General features: G+C 54.7%; 1 protein-coding gene across 2 annotated transcripts in view; it reads right to left on the minus strand.

The window, feature by feature from the left end:
• Window positions 1-18,692, minus strand: part of DGCR2 (DiGeorge syndrome critical region gene 2) — a 62,233-nt gene that overhangs the window by 7,198 nt on the left and 36,343 nt on the right. Inside the window, exons 3-7 of one of the 2 annotated variants that reach the window (XM_056120700.1) lie at window positions 13,337-13,462; window positions 11,061-11,271; window positions 8,881-8,957; window positions 5,883-6,059; window positions 1,898-2,101 (exon numbers count right to left, since the gene is read on the minus strand). In XM_056120700.1, coding sequence (XP_055976675.1) covers window positions 1,898-2,101; window positions 5,883-6,059; window positions 8,881-8,957; window positions 11,061-11,271; window positions 13,337-13,462 — 795 coding nt within the window. The remainder of the gene's footprint in view (window positions 1-1,897; window positions 2,102-5,882; window positions 6,060-8,880; window positions 8,958-11,060; window positions 11,272-13,336; window positions 13,463-18,692) is intronic. The other variant, XM_056120701.1, reaches the window with a different exon arrangement.

An 18,692-nucleotide genomic window follows, 5' to 3' on the forward strand; every position in this document is an offset into this window, starting at 1 on the left:
AAAAAATCCATGTAAATTTTTATGATCAGTTTACCAATGTCTGGAAAAAAAAGAAAAAAAGACTACTGGAATTCTGGTCAGGACTAACTTGAACTCATAGGTAACATGGGAGAGAATGACCCTCGCAGAGACACTGGGAGCCACTGGGTAGCACTGACCTGTGCTACTTCTCTGGAGTGGGGAGACCTGCCCTGCAGTCACTCAAGCATCAGCTTGTGGTGCAGGGACTGATGGAACGGAAGGTTTCATCTGGAAGCTGATCACTAACCTTTCATTTAAAGACTCTAGCGTAAAAGGAGGTAAAGGGACACACATGATAACCTTTTAGTACCTGTCCTGCAAACAGTAACACCAGAAAGAAAAGAGAGAGAGAAAGTCACGAGGCAGTTGGGGGGGAAGTGGCAGGAGGAAAACTGGGAACACTGGTGGTGAGAAATCTGCAATGGTGAAGAGACAGGTGTTGGAACACCTATAAAGCGTGAAGAAAATTGTAACTGTATCTTTTTTTTTCTTTTTGGGTCACAACCAGCGATGCTCACGTGTTACTCTGGCTTTGCGCTCAGAAATTACTCCTGATGGTGCTCAGGGGACCATATGGGATGCTGGGAATCGAACCCGGGTCGGCCGTGTGCAAGGCAAACGCCCTACTTGCTGTGCTATCACTCCAATCCCCTGTAACTATATCTTATGTTGACTCAACTAAAAAATAAAGAAGAAAAAACGATTCCAGAACCTAGGGCTGGAGTGATAGTACGGTGGGTATGATATAGGCAGATAGACAGGGAAAGGCTCTCAGCAATGAAACTTAGGTCAACAAAATTTCTGGGAAGGAAGTTCAAGGGTTGATCCACCCTGTGGATACTGGATACGGAAAACAAGACCTGATAATACCTTCAGCTGACCTAGGAGACTGGACTCCTCCCCATGAAGGGAATTCCACTAATACCCTGGGATCTCTCTCTTAATCCCTTAAACTTTAGTGATTCAGCCCAAAGAAGAAGACTTCAGAACATTCCAGACCAAGACGGCCTGAGAAGATACTCTATAAAAGCCATCTTGAACAAAGGAGGGGCACGCAAATGCTGCCCGAACCCATGTGATGCTTGCGCCCATGTGGCCGATCACATGTGTCTGAGCACATGCGATGCCCACATCTCCCCTCGAGATATGTACGTTCATGCTTTCCTGTCTGATGCTGGGATGTGTGTAGGGGCTCTCTTTGCCATTGGAGAAGCCCGGGTTCTCTCTTGAGCATGATCCTCTCCCTCTTTTACTTAAAAACCTCCCCAAAAAATCTGTTTTACTTCACTGCTTGTCTACTCCTGAAATTCCTTTCTGCAAGGTGAGACAAGAACCCAGTAACCCTGGGTCCTGGATGGCAGAGGCGGACCAGGAGAAAGTGACTGTCTTTTTCCTCCACGCTTCACATAAGTCACTCATGGGGCCCATCAGGTAAGGCATTTGCCTTGCATGTGGCTGACTTGGGTTCTATCCCCAGCACCCTATGCAACCCCCCAAGTACTACCACGAATAATTCCTAAGTGCAGAGCCAGGAGTAACCTGAGCATCACCAGGTGTGCCCCCCTCCCCTGCCCACCAAAAATGAGTTTCTACCATGTAGTGAGAACTGAGGTCAGCAAGCAATGCAAACAGGCCCTACCCCGCACAGGCCCTCCTGAGGAAGCGGGAGGGCTGGGGCAGGGCTGGGAGCTGGGAAATCATTACTTACAACCAGTCTGTGGGGGAAAGAGCAGAGAAGCTCTTTTGGGGAGTGACACACCTGAGAGCTGAAACAGGTCAGCGGAGGCTGGGCCACGAGAGGACAACACAGGCCACCAGTGCTTGCGGGCCAGGAGGTGCGGGATGGGATGGGGGGGGCCGCGAGCGCCCGACTCACCTGGGTCCAAGCACATGAACTTGCAGCACTCCTTGGGGTCCTTGCGGTACTGCTGGCAGCCCTGCGGCCGCTCGCACAGGGCGGCCACACACATCTCGGGCTCTCCGCCGTGGCACGTGCAGCTCAGGCAGGGGTCGTCTCCTTTGGGGGTGAAGTAGAACCCTTCATCCACCACGTTGTCCTTGATGTCAACACACGTCTGACCTGTGGTGGGCACACCCATGAGCACATGTTTGCGACTCTCCCGCAGGCTGTCCGAGACAGGCCACTCAGCCCACACGGGGTCCTGAACCTGGGACCTGGGTGGGCAGGCGTGTGGGAGAAGAGTGCCAGATCCCGGGCTGTGGTGTGGCTCCGAAAGAGAAAGCTGGCTTTCCCCTGTGTGTGCACGTGTGCACACACATGCATGCACGCACATGTACATGTGCGCCAGGTATCCCCAAAAGCCCGTGGAGAGGTGTTCGCTTTGAAATGGCTCCAGTGATGTGTGATGGCGCTGCTGCATACCTCAGACATTTTAAAATCAGAATGTAGCTCAGACAAAAGTGGCGCAGAGGAGCTGCTGGCTGAGCGTGGGAAGATGGTGGCTGTGCACATGCTGTGAGCGGGCAGGCCAAGGCCACTCAGTGCCAGGGCAGGGGCAACCGGAAGGAGCCGGTTCGGTCTCTAAGTGGGGCCAGAACACCCAGAAATCACTGTCTCAGAGGTTCGGTTCTCTTCTATAGGGGTCAAATCTATGTAATTCAGGGGCACAGGACCCTGCAGGGCATGTGACATGCGGTGAGTCAGTGAGAGGAAGGAGGATGAAGAGATGCATCCGAAGTCCGTGGACAGAGGCTGGACAGCACAAAGGGCTCCAACAAGTGAAGCGGGAGCAGATAAAAACAACTGAAATGAAAGCTGAAAGTTCCTCAAATTCACTTAAGAAATACAAAAAGCCTATTGAGGAAGCTTGACAAACTAACGAGGACCAAGTCAAAGAGGGTCACGGACACATGGCAGTGAAGCAAGTGAACGAACGAACTCTTCCTGAGCGGGGGCTCCTGGGGGCTCGATGGCCGACTTCTCAGCACAAACAAGGCACCACCAGCCAGTGATGCTGGTGTCATTCAGTGTCCAAAGAGAAAGCTGCAAAATTGCCGGTCAATAGCTCTGTAAGGAAATCTTATTTTAAAAAATGAGGACAAAGACAAAGACAGCTGCAGATGAATAGGAATTTGAAGAATTCACTACTTTCAGACTAGTGTACCAGACACCAAGCGATGGCCTGGGAGATAGTGCAGAGGTTAAGGCATGTGCCTTGCATGCAGCCGACCCTGGATTGATCCCTAGCAGAGCCACCCGACAAGTGGATATGGCCCTGGTGGCTCCTGAAACTGTAGGGCTCAAGTAACCCCTTCTGGTCCCCTCATGGAACTGCGGCTAAGGGGTATCCAGAGTGGCTCTCATGCCCCTGAAAACCTCCAGGGAGGCCAAAAAGAGAATAATAAAGGGGAAAAAAATAGTGAGGGACTATGGATGTGGCTGAGTGGTAGACACCTCCAAGCACTAAACTGGGAATAGCTCCTGAGCACTGCAGGGGTGGCCCCAAACCCAAACCAACAACAACAAAAACTACCAACCAGATAGGGGGCTGGGACATAGCCTGAGGGGCCGGGCACAAACGCTGCAATTCTCAGTCCCAAGTTTGCTTCCTAGCACCACATGGCCTGGGGATGGCTGTGTCCAAGCAGCACTGCACTGCTGGACCCTAACATTCTCCTGCCCGGCCCGGATGGCCGAGGATCCCCGAGAGCAGCCCCCAGGCTTCTGAGCACCACGTGGGAGGCCCTCACATCCCCAAACCCGCTGTGTGACAGCGCACTGTACTGACCAGAATGGCTCAGCAGGACGGAGAACAACTGACGCAGGTGCTGGAGTTCTCCCTGGCATGACCCCTTGACCACTAGAGGTCGCTGGGCCTGTAGGGAATGCCCTGGTCTTAACTCTGAAGCCGGGCGGTTGCCAGGGGAACCTGACATCTCTAAGAATAATAGAGATTAATTGGCCTTGATTTGCCGGCCGATGGCTTGAGATGTTGGAAACAAATATCTTTGGGTATCAGCAATACTTCAACCTTGCCTCTGCCTTAGAGCATCAAGGACAGTGCTTTAGCAGTTTTCTCCTAATCATAACAATACCCCGCCTCCTTCCGCCACCTGCTCATTGGTGCACGTAGGCACTGTCCCTCAGCCTCTGTTTAACTATGGCCTTTCTTAATAAAACCTGCCACATGACAAGCCCATGGCCCGTGCGGTGGCTGTGTTTTGGCTATGCTGATGCGCGAGTCTCTGACGGACTGTCTCCTTGTTCCTGGGGTCTCCGTAGTCAGGAGATAACTATGGCAGGGTGTGCAGAAAAGCGGCGGGGTACAAACCACTCTCAGGAAGAAAACTAAACACGCAAGTGCCCGTATGCAGCCCGGCCCCTGTAGTGCTGGGCACTCCTGCCAGAGAGAGGCAAAGACCTGTGTGCAAGCGCTCACAGCAGAACTACCGGCTACAGCCACGCAGCCTTCAGAAGCAGAGTCTACCTGTAAAGCAGCACCATGAACGTCTACTTGACAATAAGAAAAAAACAGATGACTGAGATGCGGACAATTCAAATGGCTTGCCAGGGAATCGTTAAACTGAGTAAAAAGCCAAAACCAATCCCCAAAGGTTACATAATACATCGTTCAATTTACATAACATAATTGAAATGGAAACATTTAGAGGAGTTTGGGCCTTGTGGGACTGTGCAGGGGCTGAGAGCACCGACTCAAGAGTCTCAAGTTCCTGGTGTCCCACATGCATCGAGAAAGACCCACACAGGGATCCAGATCCAACCACATAGGGATCCAAGATCCACCCATAAGGGGATCCAAAGCCCATATGGGGATCCAAGGCCCACAAAGGATCTCAGGTCCATGCAAGGATCACACACGGAACATGACAGCTCTACTGCCATGAGCCCTGGCGCTGGAAGTGATTTCCGGCCACAATGCAGCCGGGTGTCCATAAGGCCGCAGAGAGGGGCGTGACCCACGGTGAGTGCCCAACGAGAGTCCATGAGTGCCTGAGCCAGGAAGTGCGACCCTGGTGGGCACCATGATGGGCCCCAACTCAGGGAGCACAGATCTCAGCGGGCACCAAGACCAAGTGTGCCACTGATCACGGGCATGACATCCACAGCAGCAAAGGGATGGGGGTGAGCCAAATCAGCTAAACACAGAGGTGCTCCCAGCTGTAGGGCAGGGGACAGTAGACAGGATTCCTGGTGCTGAATTGTCCAGCCACAGTGTGGAGGGGGACACAGAAATCCACGGGAGTGATCAAGTTCTGGAAATGAACAAGCACGTGGGGGGGAGGGGCAAGTAGCACAGGACGTGAGGTCACAGGACTTCGTCAAGGCAACACCCAGCAACAGTCGTACACAGTGTTCCCATTTGGGGGACGCCAGAGAAAATGCATTCGGGATTTGCCTTCTTGTAGTGAACCTCAATCTACCCAAACATCTCTGGGAAGCCTCGTCCCTGGATCAATCAACAGAGACGGAGTGATGGTCCAAACAGGGGCTGAGATTCACCACCCCCTCCTGCCTGCACTGCCCCCTCCCCCAACACCCTCACAGAGAGGACAGGCTGCAGGGAGGGAGCTGGAACCCCAAGAAGGAGGGAGAGCAGACCCCAGAGAACAAGGGGCCTTGGAGGAACCCAAGGAGCAAGGTGAGGTGACCCAGGAAGCCAGAGGTTCCCAGACATGGTACACGGGCGGCAGGACAGTGCTCACGCCCTGGGAGAGAGGGAAAGGGTGCAGAGACACCCATCGCTGCCCGGGTCCCAGAGCTCCCAGCCCAGGACCTCTGCTGCACTGCCGTCAGTCAGGGCCCCCTCAGAGCCAAGCTCGACCCCAAGATGGTGCTGGCCAGGCCAGAAGCAAGAGAGGCACCTGCCCCAGGGACTTACTCCTTTTGCACAGGAACGAAGACTTCTCGTAGCAGTTCTCGGCATGCCAGCTGTGCAGGTCGTGGTGGCGGAGCGTGGGGAAGTGGAAGCACTGCAGCTGGGCGCAGAGCACACTGTCACTCTCCGACATGGCTGAGGCGAAGATGGGGTCTGGGGGCAGGAACACCTCCGAGGAGCCTGGACCGGGGAGCCAAGGTAACGGGTCAGCACCAGCACCGAGAGCCCCCTCCCACTGGGGGTGGTGGGGCGGCTGCTGGGCTCTCCAGTGGTCCCCCAAGCATGTGGGAGCTCTCGGGAGGCGGACCCGGCTCCCCAAGACACAGGGCGGCGAGCACAGACCAGGCAGAGTGCCAGAGTGGAGTGTGCTCAGCCAGGGATGTTGATTAGCCAAACAAACAGGAAGGAGGGGGAACAGTCTCCCTTGTAACGAGGTGTATCAAGGCTGGAGAGTGAGGCGGTGAGGATACAGGCCAAGCAGTGTCCAACCTGGGTTCGATTCCCAGCACTCCGAGGTGCAGTCCTAGAGGCCCCCAGTACTTCAGGGTGGCCCAAGTAACCTCCAGCATGAGCAGCACCACATCTTCAGGCCCTTGCACTGACCCTCTGGTGGGGCTGGCTGAGATTCTCCTGCATGGACCCTCCCGTGGGCATCCACTGGGACACATCTCCCTCCTCGTCACCCCTGCCCACCCAGTAAGGCAAATTCAAAATTCAAGATTATCAATCAAGGGGCTGGAGAGACAGTACAATGGCTAGGGCACTTGTTTTGCATGAGCCGACCAGAGTTCAACCCCTGGCATCCCATACAGTTGAAGTGATTCCCGAGTACAGAGCACAGTCAGGTGTGGCCAAAAAAAAAAAAAAAATCAACAGAGCAGGGCAAAAAAAGTTGCCACATACTGTACCTGCCCGGAATATACTGTGAGGTGGAGCTGGGTCTGGCGCCCAAGAGCAGGGACCGCCCTGCCCCCCAAAGGAGCATCAGCTGACCGAGCGTGTGCCACGAATGTGTGCAAGTATGCACTGAGAATGTGTGCCCAACAGCACCAGTGCACGCTCACACTGTGTCTGGGAAGCTGCAGGGACGCTACACCCATCTCTGTGGGCTCCGAGCTTCTCTCAGGACTAATGACAAGACTTAGAACCACTTCTCACTGCCTGAGTAACATCATCTTTGGGACAGCCTCTCAGGGCGGGTTAAGTCCCTGGTTGACAGTGAGCCCAGCGGGTTCCGGGAACAGGCACTACAATCCTCTGGTTGGCTTGCGGTGGTTATTTTTAGCCTTTTCTTCACTCCATGGTTTTTTCAGCAGAAAACCTTTTAAGTGCTTTAAGCACGGAAAATCTCAAAGGCTCAAAAGTAAAAAGGAGACAATAACGAAACCCTGTGTAGCCTTAGCACTGCCCTCCAGGCGCCCGTGACTCACCTCCCCACCCTACCTCACCTCCCCACCCTACCTCGCTGCCTCTGCGGGCGGGCGACCTCCTCCCTGTGCAGTTCCCCACCCCCGCCACACACACTACTGCTGTCTCCCTCAAAGGCACAGCCCCAAAACTACAGTCACACCCAGAAGGGACCTTACACATGCAAGGGCTCGATTGCTGCGCTGGCCCCAACGCAGCAGTATCTTCTCCAAGCTGAGACTCAGCTCCTGTCATGGACCCCAAATACGCACACAAACCCCCTCCCGTCCAGTATTCAAGTGCTTCTTTCGGTTCTGTTCTATGGACAGCGAAGGGATCTTTCTCAGGCACTCAGAGCAAACATCATCATTTCGCTGCCACCCCGGTGGACAGGTTTCATTCCACTGCTGCTGTGGAGGACGCACAATGCTCTTAGAGCACTAACCCTCCTGCAACAGGCCAACTCTGCACAGATGGCAACATTCCGTGCCCACCAAGCTGCTGGACAGCAAGGACACCACCCCCACCCCAGCTAGCAACGGCCACGACTGCCCGTGACTCCCAGAGGGAACCGGAACAGGCATGCACTGTGGGGTGAACTTCACTAGGGGTGTGGACACGCAAGAATTCAGAGACATCCTGGCCAGGAGTGGGTGGCCAGGGTGACCTGCCTCTCCTCAGGAAAGCCGGATGTCCCGGGGGCCCTGACGCCATCTAGCGCAGTGCCCCTCTGTGCAGACCCAGAGCTGCCCACCCCCCACGGCCAGCAGTGGAGGGATGGGGGTTCCAGTAGCCAGTGCTGCCTCACTCCTCCTGGTGGGCCGACAGCAAGACTCCCAGGGTTCCCGGAACCACCATTGTCTGTGCCAGTTCACACACCTACCGCAGGACTGAGAAGTGTTTGCAAAAGCAGGACAGGGCTTAACCTGGAGCTGGACAGGGCACTGAGGAGGGACTGAGAGAGGGTGGGTCGGACAGAGAATTGTTGGGGCCACAACTGGGTTCAGGTGACACCCCCAAGCCAGGGCTTATGGGACAACAGGGGAGGGAGTTAGGGAAGGAATGGCAGGGAGGCTCGTTTCCACGGCAGCCCCTTTCCTTCATATCACATTCACACACGCACATGTAAGTTCACACACACACACACACACACACACACTATCACAAGTAGCCTAGCTGAACTTGACTCTACAGGCTTTCCTTCATCCTTCTGCACTTTCTTTTTTGCTTTTATTGTTTGCATTCGACAGTGCCCAGGGGAGCACTGGGTGCCAGGGATGGAAGTGGGGTCAGCATCTATCTTACCCGCTGTACTTCCTAGCCTTTCCTTACGCCCCACTGCTAGTTGCTGGGCAAGGGAAGATGGATGGTCAGTCCAGAGACTGACATGTGAGCAAAGGCCCCAATCCACACTGGGCCTGGAAAGAGGACACCACCAGGGGACACAGCCCAGGGTGCCCACCCACCATTACAGCCCACCTCTCTCCAGGTTCCTGCCACCAGAAATGAAAGGGAGGAGGGGTGACGCCAGAAATACCCTAACTGCCCCTCAATTTCAAATTTAACAAACCTTCCAAAAACTATAGAGGCTTACCTTTGAATGCCACCTCCCAGCGGCCCTCTAAGGAGTGGTTCCGGCCGGTGATGACATACTGATAGCCAACCCACAACCTGCGGGAGGGCGGAAACACGGTGCTCAGCACAGGCAGAAGGGCAGGGGTGTGTGTGAATGTGCAGGAAAATAGGTAAGGACTTGTGAGAACTTAAAATACTGAACGTCCAAAGCACTGACTTTGGAAAAAAAAAATTGGGGGAGAGGGGCCACACCTGGCAATGCTCAGAGCTTACTCCTGGCTCTGTGCTCAGGGGACCATATAAAGGATGCCAGTGATCGAACTTGAGTCTGCCACATGCAAAGCAACACCTAAACCCCTGTACTGTCTCCAACCCTAATACTTTCAATAACATGTAATAGGGGGGCTGGAGCTATAGTACAGCAGGGAGGGCATTTGCTTTGCATGCAGCTGACCCAGGTTCGATCCCTGGCTTCTCATATGCTTCCCCAAGCACCACCGGGAGTAATTCCTGAGTTCAGAGCCAGGAGTGAGCCGTGAGTAGTGCCAGGTGTGGTTCAAAAACCAAAAATAGGGGCTGGAGCGATAGCACAGCGGGTAGGGTGTTTGCCTTGCATGTGGCCGACCTGGGTTCGATTCCCAGCATCCTATATGGTCCCCCCAAGCACCGCCAGGAGTAATTCCTGAGTGAAGGGCCAGGAGTAACCCCTGTGCATCGCTGGGTGTGACCCAAAAAGCAAAAAAAGAAAAAAAAAACCAAAATAATCAAAATGCAATAACAAAATTATTACATACATTTATATATTAAATAAATATAAAAATGTAAGAAGCAGAAAATGCCACACAATAAGACACATAGAAATAAGAGACAGTGAAATTCCAAACAATAAGCAGAGCCAGCAAACTGTCCCGGGGGCCTAGTCCTGCTCAGACTGTTCTGGGAAGGGCTCTGGGAAGGCTGCTGCCATCTAAGCAGTCCTGTCCCTGTCCCCGGTGTCAGACACACCTGTGGGCACAGCTCTGAGGACAGACCGGACCCGGGGTGGCAGCACCCCTGCACGCACGCAGAGGTGCAGTGGAGCATGTCCTCCTGCGGGGAGAGCGACCGCCCGGGGCCTGAGTGCCCACGTCAGCACTGAGCGGGCCGCAGACCTGGCCCACTGCCACGACCACCCGCTGAGCATGTCTCTCCCCCCCTCCCCCGTTCTTCAGGCATCCCAGGAGCTGCCCATGAGTGAGGCCACCGCAGGGGCCCTGGCGGAATGCCACACTGCCCCCTCGGCTGGGAGCTAAGCACACGCTCGCTGGGAGGGGACAGGGTAAGTCTCCGCCACTGGGTCGTACCCATCACCTCTCCAAGGACCCACAAGCACCATGGGAGGTGGGAGCTGCTCCTCTCGCTCTGTAGCAGGAGGAAACGACCATGTGAACATCGGGCTGCCATCTGCAGAGTCTACACCCAGCTCAGGGCTGGACTGGAGGCGCCTGCCCGCCACCAGCTGCGGGCCACACGTGCCACAGGGCACATGGCGGGGCCGGCTTCATCTCCATCTGGAGATCCCCAGATCACCTGCCCCTCCCCTGGGCAGTGGGGATGGGGCAGGGTGGCACAGGCCTCAGCACAGCCCTAAGCCCCCAAACGCTGGGCCTGGGAAATGTACCTTTTGACCTCTAGGCTGCTAATCCAGGAGGCACCAGCCAGACCCCCTGGGACTGAATCTAGGCATTCTGGCTCGCATGTGAAGGAGACTCTGCCTGTCTCAGGAAGCGACTGGCTGAGCCTCCTTCCTCAGGAGGAGCCCCTTGGCCAGCCCAAGAAGCCAGACCCTCCCTCCCTCACCCCAGCCCCACTGCCTCTCTGGGGCATGCCTCCCCCACTCCTCCACTCAGCAGCTGCAACTGAACTCACGAAGGGGAACCAATTCAACAGCTGCCTGTCCTGTCTCTCCAAAGGGCCGTGGGTCTGTTTCAGTGGCTCCCCCAAACCCGAGTGACGGGGAGAGGATCCGAGAAACGCATGGCTGGGGGGGACGAGCATGCCAGGGTGCCGTGTGCGAACCCGTCCAGCTCAGCCCTACTCGCAGGCACCCCGCCACTGCCCCCACCGGGAACCAAGTGCCGTCGGGACCATATGGGTGTCTGGTGGGCAGGGCATGTGTCACGTGGCAGCTGCCAGCCCCCCTTCCCCAGTGGCTCTCACTTGTGCTGGTCCTGCCAGGCGAAGCTCCGCTCTGGCTGCTCCCACTCTTGGGCCAGGACGAAGCGCAGCTCCTGGTCGGTGGTGAAGGTGGCCAGGGAGCCATTGACGCGCTGGCAGGTCTGTGCTGCGTCCCAGTAGTTCTCGCCACTCTGGTAGACCCGGTAGCAGCTGGCTGTGCCCTCGTAGTGGTGCCACCCTGTCGGGCATTTCCCTAGGAAACATGAAACACAGAAGGGGAGCCGTCCCCCAAATTAGGACCCTGGTTCCCCAAAGCAGCAGGTGCCTGCTCCAAATCAGGGACAGCCCCGCCCCGCCCCGCCCAGGCACTGCCAAGAGAAACAGCGATCGAGCTGGCGGAGATGGGGCTGGGTCTCAGACCAGGCTGTGTGAGAGTCCCAGGGGCCCCTCCCACACGGCCCCCGCCACACAGAGACAGCCAGGGACTTCCCCACCTTTGAGAGGCCTTCTGTTCCCCCACAGCAATGTCTGTAAGGTGAATTTCACTCTGGAAATTGGGTTGGAGTAAAAGCGCAGCAGGCAAGGCATTTGCCCTGCAAGTGGCCAACCTGCTTTCGATCCCCAGCGCCCCCTCTGAGCACTGCGATTCCCTGAGTGCAGAGACAGGAACGAGGCCTGACAACTGTCAAATGTGGGCACTCACCCACCAAAAAAAAAAGTCACTCTCAATTGAGTCTGGCTGACAGCAGCAACACGTCCCCGCAGCCTTGAGGCCCACCAGGCAACAGTGCGCAGCTGTGGGGACGGGTCTCCACACACACAGCCCCTGATGTCCCCATCAAGCCCATCTACTGCCCCATCCCTTCTTTCCTGTCCACAGGGATGCTGGTCAGCATGCCCTGAAATGGCAGCTTCAGAAGGTTGGCACTGAACAGGGCACTGGGGTTGTGAGACCAACCCGGCCTTCCACAGGCAAGACAGACTCAGGCTTCCCAGGGGACGAAGGCCCAGTGGTCAGCTGCAGCCAGTGGCGCCGGGGGGCAGGGAGTGGGGTGGGGATGGATCCAAAGTCTTTTCTCAGGCCACCTGGCCCCTCGGGTCAGGAAGGGCCCCACATCAATGGCCTTGGGTGCATGCTTGGCCATGCCTGACTGATAGGCTCTGTGACCTGCAAACCCTGGGGCCCTCCCATCTCAGAGTACGAGGGGAAAGGCTAATGATTTCTCAGTTTGGGTTTTATTTTATTTTATTTTCTGGTGAGGGGGTCATACCTAGTGATGCTCAGGGCACCATACGGGCCAGGGATCAAACCTGGGTCAGCAGCACGCAAGGCAAGCACCCTACCCTGCTGTACTATTGCTCCAGCCCGTCTAGGTTTTTGATGCCATATTTAGGTGCATCTTCTGGACAAGCAAAACTTAAGGACAGATGCATGTGTTTTGCATAAAGTGATAACTTTGTGCAACCTATGAACAAAAGTACAAAGATCACAGGATGGAAAGTGGCTGCTCCCCCTCCACCTCCCAGCTGCTGACCACCATACAGCATGCACAACAGCACCACCTAGAGGTCTGGAGGGCTCCTAGCATTCAGGGACCATATGGCTGGGAGAGAGGCCTGTGGGCCTCAGTTCACCAGCTGCACTCTACCGAAGCTTACAGCTGCTGCAGGTCAGGGGTGGGGACGCCACAGCTGGAAAAGGCCTCGCCAGCATCCTGGAAGAGATGGGTCTAGAGGTGGCCTTCTGGGGTTGCAAGTAACGAAGGGAAGACTGGCTTTCCTCTGACAGATGCGCTTTCTACTTTTGAAATCTCTGAAGCAGTGAAGTCACTGGGTCGGAGCGACAGTACAGTGGGCAGGGCCTTTGCCTTGCATGTGGCAGAGCAGGGTTTGATCACCGGCATCCCACATGGTCCCCCAGCTCCTGCCAGGAGTAATTCCTGAGCACAGAGTCAGGAGTAAGCCTGGAGCATTGCTGGGTGTGGCCCCAAAACAAAACATACAAGCAAAAACACAAACACTTCAGCTATTACCTAAAAGCATTAGTTGCTTAAAAGAAAACAGAGGCTGGACAGATGGCTCAAAGGGCTAGAGCGCTCCCTTGCATGTAGGAGCTCTGGGTTCGATTCCCAGTACCAAGCCAAGGGTACCCCCAAGCACTGCTGGGAGTGATCCCCAAATAGCAATCAAACATGTAAGAAACAGAGCGCCTTTTCCCCTCTTCAGCTGGACTCATCAGGTCTCAGGGCCAAAGTCTCCACTGAGCCTGGCACTGCGGTGGGAGCCTTAGGTCAGAACAGGGCAGGTCTGCAACTTACTGCTGAAACGGACGGGCTGGGCCATGTTCACCGCGTGGAAGTGTGTGGGGTCGCCACCCCGGGTCCGTGCCTGTCTCGGGTCCATGGCCTCCTTCCCATGGTACGTACGCGTCTCCCCGGTCACTTCTGCAAGCAAGAACAGAGGACGGCCATCAGCTCTGATGTGCTCTCAGGAGCTGACACCCGGGGCACAAGGTGTCACAGAGTCAACCTTCCACTCTCCACTCCAGGCAAGGCACATGCTCTGCCACAGAGCCATGGCCCAGGCCCAGATCAACTCTGGGGGCGGGTAGGAGGGCCGTCCAGAAGATGGCGCTGTGCCCATGACATGGGTTGTTGGCACTGCACCTTCCCAAAACGAAGCTGTGGGCAGTTTGCAGTTGCTGTCTGGAAGCTCTTGCCACTTCTGGTATACCAGGTCACTTCTGGTATATAGCCCAAGCCTGGTTGCCCTAGTCCTACCCCGAACGCCTTCCAGAATCCAGGCCGACCCTGCTCCAACCCTGTCCTAACACTGCCCAGGACTGCTGCGTGTGACTGCCTCTCTCTTGCTGGTTGCCGGGTTAGGGGGCACCATTTGTCCCCTTGAGGGTGAGGAAGCCCCCACCCTCAAGGCCTGTGGTGACTGGCGCCCAGCAGGTGGGATGCAGAGGCCAAGAGCGAGCTGCGGCTCCACGCCAGCGGGCTAACGAGCCTTGCAGCACTCCTGCAGCTCCTCTCTGGACTCTTTCAACCCAGTGAGAAGCACACTCCAGGGTCCTGCGGGCAAGGAGCAAATCCAGAAAAAAAACAATGAGGCGGTCCCAAGGCACAGCAGGGAGGGTCAGGAGGGAGCAGGGTCAGCGGGGACGCCCCTCTGGGGACACCTTTTTGCACAGGGTGTACCTAGGAGCAAGATAAGAGACACCTGGAACAGGGTAAGTGACACCAGAGACAAGTCCGGCTGCCCCCCCAAGGCTGACGGGGCAGGAGTGAAGGGGTGGGACGGGGTCTCCAGCCCTCCCCATTCCTTGCCCAGCATCTCCAGCATCTATTGCTGATTCACTGGCTCTGACATTGTATTGTTTTTGTGTTTAGAAGAGGAATTCTAGGGGCTGGAGACATAGTACAGTGGTAAGGCACTTGTCTTGCATGTGGCTGACCCAGGTTCAATCGATCCTGGGTACCATATGATCTGCCAAACCCCACCAGGAATGATCCTTGAGCACAGAGCCAGGAATAAGCTTTGAGCACAGCCAGGTATGGCCCAAACACCAGGGAAAAAATTAAAAAAGGCTCAGAATTCTAGGGCTGGGGATCTGGCTCAACTAAAGCACATGCAAGAAGTGGGTTTATCCAAGGTACTGTTTAAAAGAAAAACAAAACTGGACTTTTCCCCACTATGTGAAACAGTTGAAAACACACAAAAGTTTGAAATGATAAAACATATAAACCATTACATGGTTAGGGTCCCAGCCTGTCCTTCCAGTATTTTTCTACACAGATCCTTAATAACATTAGGAGCACACTTAACGTTATTTTCTGATCTGCTTCATAAGCTTAGGTGTTTTAAACAGTTTCCACAGTTATCTTTTGGGGGGCAATGAATGTGGTTTTGGGTCACACCTGGCACTGCTCAGGGCTTACTCCTGGCTCTGTGCTCAGGGACCATATGTTGTGCTGGGCATTGAGCTGGGGTCAGCCAGATGAGAGGCAAGTGCTCTACCCACTGTACTACCACTCTGTAGATCTAGTTTTAAATATCTTAAGTCTAGCCTGTGTATGGCCTCTTTTATTTTTTGGGGGGCAGTGCTCCGGACTTACTCTGTGTTCTGTGCTCAGGGACCACTCCCAGTGGTGCTCAGGGAACTATAGGGATACCAACAGGGATCAAACCTGGGCCAGCTGCATGCAAGGCTAGCACCTTCCCCGCTGTCCCACGGCCCCTGTTCTGCCTCTTGAGTTATGTCCCTTCTGAGCAGATCCCCTTTTAACAAGGGGCCTCCCTCGCAGTGCGGGGGGGGGGGGGGGGGCAGGATCACTCTGGGTGGCACTTGGCCCTCCTGGGTGAAGGTGCTCAGTCCAAGCCCGGCAGTGCTGGGGGTTAACAGGGCCATGTCTGGGAGTGCACAGCGGTCCCGTGCAGTGCCAGGGACCGGTTCTGGGGTCACACTGGCCTGTGCTGTGGCCCACCGAGCTGTCTCTGGCCACCCGCACACACTCCTCTGAACAGCTGCCGGTGCTCTGTGACTGGGTTCCCGGGATTCCCTGAGCCCAATGGCTGCATTTCAGCGTCCTAGAGGAGGATGGTGCCGAGCAGCCGGCATAGGGAGTTGTTTCTCACTCAGATCCCAGGAGCTCTGCTTCTGCCTCACAAGATCTCCATTAGTATGGGGTTCCAGTGTGAAAGTCACCCTAAAACTAGTGCCCGAGGGGCTGGAGCGATGGTGCAGCGGGTTGAGCGCTGGCCTTGCACGTGGAATCTGTATGGTCTCCCAAGTCCAGCCAGGAGTGATTCCTGAGTGCAGGGTCAGGAGTAAGCCCGGAGCATCGTGGACGTGGCCCCCCAAACAAACTGAAAATATTTGGAAATGTTGAGAATTCTGTAAATATATTACCTAAAAATTAAAAAACAACAACATGGACCGGAGCAATAGTGCAGCAGGAGTTTGCCTTGCAGATGGCTGACCCGGGCTCAATTTCCATCACCCCACGTGGTCCCTGAGCACCACAAGTAATTCCTGAGCGCAGAGCTAGGAGTAACCCCTGAGCATCGCCATGTGTGACCCAAAAAGGCAAAAAAAAAAACCCAAACCCCATTCCCCACCCAGCCCCCCAACAAAAACCCTCCCAAGTGTCTGAGACAAGCTCTCTCTCTCCACACTTGGCACTAGGGGGCAGGCTGCCTCTGCTCTGGCTCTTGTAGGCTGGACTCCAGGGTGGCGGGTTGGTTTCAGAGGCCAACTGGGAGGCCTTGCAGGCAGAGGGCAGCAGTGTGCGGGCAGTGCCTGCCTGTACACACCCTCCCAGGAGCAGGCCCAGCGTCTGGACTCAACAGAGGGCAATGGCGGGTAGAGGCGGGAGAGGGGAAAAGCCCTCCCGGAGCACATGGCTGGGCTACCTGAATGCCCGTGGCCCTAGACACTCTGCTGGGCCCGGAAGAAGAACCAGGCGCTCGAAGGGAGGATGGGTCTTCTGTGGTGTGGTGGCTACTGTGAGTCCATCTCTCTCCCATCATCTCTCCCAACATCCAACCAGCGCAGCCGCCATGCACACACCCTAATCCTGGAGCCCGTTACCCGGAAGCCACCAGTATAGCATGCACCTTGCCAGGGGGATGGCTCTGATGACAGGCTGAGCCCAGCCAGTGTTGGGGGCTGAGCACAGAGCGGGGTGGCCTAGGGAGGAGGCTGAGTTCAGGAGGACCCCACGGGACTCTCAGGTTCTTTCTGAACACAGTGAAGGGACACCCTGCCAGGCAGTCAGGAGTGGACAGCTCTCATCTGAGTGGATCCTCCGAACACCGGCTTCAGGGTACAGATATCCCAAAGCAATTCTCTGCACCCCCCTCCCCCCACACAATGTTCCAGATACTATCCTCAGCACAGGAAAGACTCTGAACAGAAACCAAGTGACAGGGGTCCTGGCCAGAGTGAGCTCACCCACTCCTTGAGGCTACTTCCCCAGCAATGGCTGACTCAGACAGGGACGAGTCTGAGAGTTGGAGCCAACCCCCAGTTCCCTGACAGATTGAGGAGTCTCCCTGTAGTATGGGCTTCAGAGCAGAAAAGAGCCCAAGGGGAGAGGGATGGCCCACGGGACCCAAACCTCCCACCTCTTCAGTTTCCCCACTTCATGATGGCTTGGGGAAGATGTGCACAGTCAGGTGGAAAACAGGCAGCAGAAAACCTTCCTGACCCCTCCACTCCCCCCGAACCCAGACGTGAAGTGAAAGAAGGGAACAAAAGAACTCATAGATACATGACCCATTTTATTGGTTTTTATTTTTTTTTTCTTTTTGGGTCACACCCAGCGATGCACGGTAGTTTACTCCTGGCTCATGCACTCAGGAATTATCCCCGGTGGTGCTCGGAGGACCAAATGGGATGCTGGGAATCAAACCTGGCTCGGCCACATGCAAGGCAAACGCCCTACCTGCTGTGCTATCACTCCAGCCCCCGGTTTTTAAATTTTTATCTTTTTTGTTTTAGGGGTCACACTCAGTGGGACTCAGGGCTTACTCCTGGCTCTGTGCTCAGAGATCACTCTTGGCGGGGCTAGGGGGACATGGCTAAAACCAGGGCCAGCCATGTGCAAGACAAGCGCATTAACGTCTGTGCGATCTCTCCTGCCCCTGCCAGATTCTTTTATTAGTTTTAAAAGTGCTCAATGCATGTGTGTATATACAGGTGTAATCTTAGGATTTCCTACATACAAATTCTATTACCTGAGGGTCAAAGCAATAGTACGATGGGGAGGGTGTTTGCTTTGCATGTGGAGGATCTGGGTTCGATTCCCAGTTTCCAATATTGTCCCCTGAGCCCACCAGGAGTGATTCCTTGCCCACTGAGCACTGCTGGGTATCACCCAATATAAATAAAATTAAAAGTGTAGACTTGAGCAAGGGTTAATTTTATTTTCTCCTTTTCAATTTTGACAAGTTTTTAAAATTGGTCCACTTGCTCTGAACTTGGGATACTTTGAATAAAACTGATGAAATACACATCTTGTTCCTAAATTTAGAGGAATCTTTTCATTTTTAACCATTGAGTATGTTAGCTATGGAGTTTCACATGTGGCCTTTATTATATCCTAAGGTATAATATTTCGACTCCACGCTTTAGCAAAGATTTTTAGTATGAAAGAATGTTTGATTTGGCTAAGTGCTTTTATGCGATAAACAACGAATACTACATTGTTAGTGTGCTGTCTTCTGGTGACTGGTCTTAGTATGGTGAACCATCTGCTCATTCCAAGAATGAATGTGGTCATAGTATATACACATTTTTACATGCTCTAAATTGTTTGCTAGGTCTTCTTCAGTGACTGCATTGGTGTTCGTGGGGATTCCAGTCCTTTCTTTCCTTAGCAGACCACAGATGTTTAGGAACTTGTGATAACTAGGTGTTGCACATCTGGCTGCATTACTCAGCCACAGTGCTCGCTGGGAATCACACGCTCCCAGTGGCGCTCAGGGGTCTAGATGCAGTGCTGGGCCTCGAAGCCAGGTTGGCCATGTGCAAGGCAAGCACTTTAACCATGTACTACTTCCTCAGCACCCCCTTTTTGTAAACTGAGGCACCAGTTTACAGTACCACTGAAGTCATTTATTTGCGCAGAGCAACCACAGGAATCCCTCCACCAGTGTCTCAGTTCC

The sequence above is a fragment of the Sorex fumeus genome, unplaced genomic scaffold (assembly GCF_029834395.1).
Source record: "Sorex fumeus unplaced genomic scaffold, SorFum_2.1 ptg000043l, whole genome shotgun sequence".
Taxonomy (NCBI): domain Eukaryota; kingdom Metazoa; phylum Chordata; class Mammalia; order Eulipotyphla; family Soricidae; genus Sorex; species Sorex fumeus.